The sequence below is a fragment of the Octopus bimaculoides genome, chromosome 19, assembly GCF_001194135.2.
Source record: "Octopus bimaculoides isolate UCB-OBI-ISO-001 chromosome 19, ASM119413v2, whole genome shotgun sequence".
Taxonomy (NCBI): Eukaryota; Metazoa; Mollusca; class Cephalopoda; order Octopoda; family Octopodidae; genus Octopus; species Octopus bimaculoides.
Window position 1 is genome coordinate 11,577,092 of NC_068999.1, and position 6,018 is coordinate 11,583,109.

At 37.8% G+C, this 6,018-nt stretch overlaps 1 protein-coding gene across 1 annotated transcript in view; it reads left to right on the top strand.

Moving 5' to 3' along the window:
* LOC128250156 (probable serine/threonine-protein kinase clkA) overlaps nucleotides 1-6,018 on the top strand; it is a gene marked incomplete at its 3' end in the record, with an annotated part of 265,160 nt that overhangs the window by 172,751 nt on the left and 86,391 nt on the right. Inside the window, 1 exon segment of the mRNA XM_052974897.1 lies at nucleotides 127-133. Within this exon segment, the coding sequence (XP_052830857.1) occupies nucleotides 127-133 (7 nt within the window).

The window sequence follows — 6,018 nt, forward strand, 5'->3', positions numbered from 1 at the left end:
CCATTCATCAACGCCTGCATGCCATCTGAAAAGTTATAAAATTGGGTCAATGGGCTCCTGACAAACTTTCTGTTTGGTGGGATATAAAACGTTTAATCGACTCTAGACCAAGCGATAACACAAGAGATATATTGTGAACAGCGTGAGTGGCTTAAGTCAACGTTAAAAGAAAAACGACCATTTTCGGTTTCAAGGCGAAAGGTATTCATCCCTCAGGATAATACTCAAGGATGATATTCCAAAGGCTGGAGCAGTTTGAATAGGAAACAATGCCCCACCCACCATTTTCGTCGGACCCCATCTGATTGTCATTTATTCCGCTGTCGTCAAAAGATAACGAATTCTGTAGATGAGTTCAGAACATTAGCGGAGGAGTATTTTTCATCACGGACAAGTGAATTTTGGAGGAGGGGGCCTTGCTAGTCTACCAGATGGAAAATGGAAGAGCATTGTAGGAAATGAAGGAGAGTATATTTTAGAATAAAAAAGTTTTTCTTAATTTTGAAAAATAAAAGTATAAAAAACCGCATTATTTATGGGATGGCTCAATGTGTATATATATGTATGTACGTGTGTCTGTGTGTGCCTCTGTGCCTGACTCTTACCACCGCTTGACAACCAGTGTTAGTCTGATTACTTCCCCGTAAGTAAGCGGTTTAGCAAATGGGATCGATAGACTATATACCAAGCTTAATTACAAAATAAGTGCTGCGCTCGAACTCTTCGACTAAATACCTTTAAGGATGTGCCCCAGCATGGCCACAAGCTAATGATTGAAAAACTAAATACTAAAAGGTATATATGTATATATACAAAATAATGGCTATTTGCCAAAATAATGTGGCTTTCCCGGAAGGGACGATGTTACTGTTGTGTTAGCCCCAAGGAGTATCGTCACTAGCTGGATATACGTCACACTGTGTCCTTATGTTTTCGAACAGGGAGCTCAGGACTCCCACATAGCGCAAGCCAACATCTGTGGACTAGTTCCTGTATTATTGCCCTTTTGGGACAGCCATTAATTTAAAGAACTGTTACTGAATGTCTCTCTTTGAGAGACTTAGAAATGATTATATATATATATATATATATATATATATATATGTGTGTGTGTGTGTGTGTGTGTGTGTGTGTGTATACCTACATAAATATATATATATACACGTATGTGTATATTTATAGGCATCTGCCTACTTGCCGAACTACCAACCAATCAACACACATATATACGTACATAATACATTCATACGTACGTACATACATACATACATACATACATACATACATGCATACATACATACATTTATACATCTATTGCGGTATCAATATAAATCGGTTTGTAATTCAGTTCAATAATCAAAGACTGGCAGTGACATAAATATATAGTCCTTTAGAGACCCACGATATCGATCTGTTGGTATTCAATATCGAACTTCTTTTCGTCGATATCTTCTGGGACAATTTTGAGCAAGACTAAGTTGTTGTTGTTTAGTCCCAAACGGGCAAGAAATTGTAGATTTATGAACAAAGCCGTTTTAAAGAGGAGAATGCAGTCTTCGTTTTATATTAGATATATACAAGTTATATTATGTACGAATTGAAACATAAGTTTTAATAAGCAGCGGAGTATACAGCTGTAAAATTGGTTGCAGCTTTTAGTTCTGACAGTTGAGTGCACAAAACGTCTTGATCTTGGTTCTAGATCCGGTTGCACATATATATTCATAATCGTATGTGTGTGTGTGTGTGTGTGTGTGTGTGTGTGTGTGTGTGTATGTGTGTGTGTGCGTGCGTGCGAGCAAGTGTATGTCATTGTTTTCCGTGTTTGTACCCCACCAACACTTGTCAGCTGGTGCTGGTGTGTACAAGAAGATTCTTTGAGCTCCACTCATAAAGCCCGAGGCTATACTAGAAAAGATACTTGTCTAAGGGCGTCGTGCAGTGGATTGTACATGGAACCATCAGACGTACATGTCACTCATATGTGACTATAAGCTTGTAGTTCACGTCATTTTCGCTAGTACAAAGCTGCTCCGTTTGAGGGCTTATCCATATATTTCTGGATATATATGACGTGCATATCTTCGTGTCTGTGGCTGGTATTTGATGTTATTTCACAGCTAATATGAACATTACGAAAATGGTGGTAAGCTGGCAGGATCATTAGCACCCTGGGCAAAATACCTAGCGCCATTTTGTCCGTCTCTACGTTCAGTGTTCAAATTCTACCGGCGCTGACTTTGTATTTCATCCACTCGGGTCGATATAACTAGTAGAATTTGAGAGCTGAGGTCTATGCAATCGACATGCCCCACCTTCCGAAATTGCTTTCCTTGTAACAAAATCTGAATCCAATAAGCAGTACACAAACATTTTAAGAAGGTAATTGACTCCATGCAATTATTAGGCAAACATTTTCTCTGCTGAGAATTAAATTGTGAAATCAATAAGCAGAAAACAAATCAAACGACAAAATATTTGCATGTGTGAAGCTCCATGCAGTGAAGCACACATCGTCTAACGAATACACCCACCCCACACACACACACATTTATTCTTGAATACACTTATAGTTTCACACGTACAGACGTTAATGAAGAAACACATATGAATCACACAGACACATTTCATTCGCATGCAACAAACGTGCGCGTTGTATTGTATGAAATGCATCAGTGTGGCATATGTATCTATATGCCTATATATATGTGTGTATACATATGTTTATATGAACGCTCACAGATATATATATATATATATATATGTACACATATATACATGTATCCATACGTCTTTATATATGTGTGTTCATACATATGCATAAATGTATCTCTTTCTTTCTATCTATCTATCTATCTATCTATCTATCTATCTGTTTATCTATCTATCTATCTGTCTACCTATTTGTCTATCTATCTATCTATCCATCTATCTATCTATATATCTATCTATCTATCTATACACATGTATGTATTATATATATATATAGGTAAATGTATGTATGCGTGCATTCATTTCGTACATCCCTGGGTGTCTATCTAAACCGCATGTAGGGTATACGCCCCCTGAAGGAGATGTCTTCTTTCAGAAAGTCGAACAATGGCATCGTTCAGGTTGGACACCCAAACACTCCCACGTACGCACACATACACAACACATACAGGAACCCACAATCACAAGCACACACATAAACACGTGCATGCAGTTACGCATAGACGCCCATAACGAAGTTTAAATACATTTTTTAAAACTTTTTCTTTGTTTTCTTCTCCTTGCTATGAGTGGGCCTGTAGCCGTGTGTGTGCGACATCTACTTTGTGGCTATTAGTATTTAACTTCGGTTCACAGACCCAATAATAAAAGAAGCCGTCCCACCAAAAGTTAGAAATAAAAATTAACTAGATTCGTATTACCGGCATTTAATAATATATGTGCTCGCAAATCATATGTAACTCGTTCGTGTACACTCGAACGTGGGAGGACATTTCGTTGAGTAGAATATGCTACCCATAGAGTATCAGGAAAACGTGTGATCATCACATCTATCCTGCTACTTGTCTGGTACTTTATTCTTTCTAATTTTTGTGTAAGACCAGCAATCTTAGTGCATGTGGGGTCGTCGACTGAATTGACCCTTGCTCTTGTTTGAAACGTTATTTAATCGACTCCGAGAGAATGAAAATCGAAGTTATCCTCGGCGGAATTTGAACTCAGAACGTTGACCACGACAGAATTTTAAGAGAGATATATTAAGATTAGCCAAATTCATACGAAACAGCGCTGAATGAAATACAAGCGAGTATAACCATTGAACAATTTTGCGTACATCGGAACATGGGAAGACCATTCGCTGCGTAAATAATCTCGGGGAAAATGTTCTCCTTTTACAATTTTCTTCCAGGCACGAGGTCTAAAATATGGTGGAGGAGGGACTTGTTGATTATAGCGAACCCAGTGTTACACTGGTACTTACTTTATCAACCCCGAAAGAATGAAAGGCAAATTCGATCTCGGCAGAATTTGAACGCAGAACGTGAAGATAGACGACATTCTGCCAAACATAAGAATCGGAAAAGCAAGCGCTTCAATCTGCTCAGAGTTGTCTTAGGACAAGATGCAAAGGCTAGGCGATAGTAAACTACTGAGGCGGTATATACATTCGACACGTCCACCCGGCTTGAGCAGCCTAGTCATGACCCCTTCTCAGTTCCTATCTACCAGAAAATCTGATACAAACCAGACTCGAAGCTCTTTCACCGGACCCTCCGATCAACAACAGAAATCATCACCATTCCACATGGATTTGTCTTGGTGTATGAGAGCTCCTGTGAAAGCCTGATATTCTTTCAGTATAGTGTCAATCGTTTTTATGTCCGAAATGTCCGACACCATAGCCTTCAAAGTCTCTTCGCAGCAAGAGTTCTAACACTGAAATATATGAAGTATATAACATACATATTAATTTCAGTTCGAGGCTAGCAAATTAAGCAGTAGGGCTTTAGTTCGTTAAACCTCCCTCAGTTCTCGACTGGTACTTAAACTTATTGACTTGAAAAATACGAAAGACAAGGTTCAAACGAAAAATTTAAAGTCCGGACGTAAATATCCGGAACAAATGTCGTGAATCATTTTGTGTGAAAGTCTAAAGCAATGGTTCTCAACAATTTTTTTATCAAGGAATCCCTTTGATCAAAATTTAATTCTCTTAGACACCTATACCCTTTCAAATTTTAAAACATGCTATTATATTTTTATTATTAAATATCATTAAGAGCTGTACTTGTAAATTGTGAAAGTACCTGGTAATCTGTCGAAATATAAGGAATTTATTGGTCATAAATTTTAATAAATACATCTTATTTTCACCTCCAAGAGCCTCAAGGACCTTGTTTAAGGACCACTGCTCTAACGGTTCTTCAAGCTCGCATTATTCAATGGTATCTGAATTCAGCACTACAACAAAACTTTTAAGGGAAGCAACAGGATAGTAAATACTATTGATCCCAGCACTTGTCTAAAACATTTGCTTATGGAACCCAAAAGGGTAAGAGATAAGATCGACGTCAATGAAGTTCAAAATCAATTTATATTTCTAGAAAGATTATACGAAGTTGAATTACAGACGCACTAACGATTCTGCCACGCCACCAATAATGGTACTGCAAGTACAACAGCAGCCTACTTGATATGGTGACGTCTGACACAAGCGGTATATGTAACGAACACACAGACACACTTCTCGAAACGAGAGTCAAACGTGGTCGGATAAGATGAGTTTTACAGTCAAGGAAAGTTATTTCAGACACTGTATGTATGTATGTATGTATGTATGTATGTATGTAAGCATGTATATATGACTATATTTACAAACACACACACAGATATCTATCTATCTATCTATCTATCTATCTATCTATCTATCTATCTATCTATCTATCTATCTATCTATGTATCTATCTATCTATATATATATATATATATATATATGTATGTGTATGTGTGTGTGTGTGTGTGTGTATGTGTGTTTGTGTGTGTGTATGTATATATGCACACACACACATTCAGTTATATACATAAATATGCATATATGTATTAGTAGGTGTGTGGTAAGTAGCTAGCATACCGACCACTTGGTTCATAGTTTAGTCCCACTGCATAGCACCTTCGGCAAGTGTCTTCTAGTTGCAGACCAAAACCTTATGTGTGGATTTGGCAGAGAGAAACTGAAAGAAGCCCGTCGTATATATATATATATATATATGTGTGTGTGTGTGCGCGCGCGTGTATGTATGTGCTTGTGTGTGTATGTTTCTGTTTGTTCCCTCACCATCGCATGACAACCGATGCTGGTGTGTTTACATCCCGTAACTTAGCGGTTCGGCTTAAGGGACCAATAGAGTAAGTACTAGGCTTACAAAGAATAAGCCCTGGAGTTGAATTGCTTGAGTAAAGAAGGTGCTCCAGCATAGCCACAGTCAAATGACTGAAACAAATAAAAGAATGTATATATATATATAT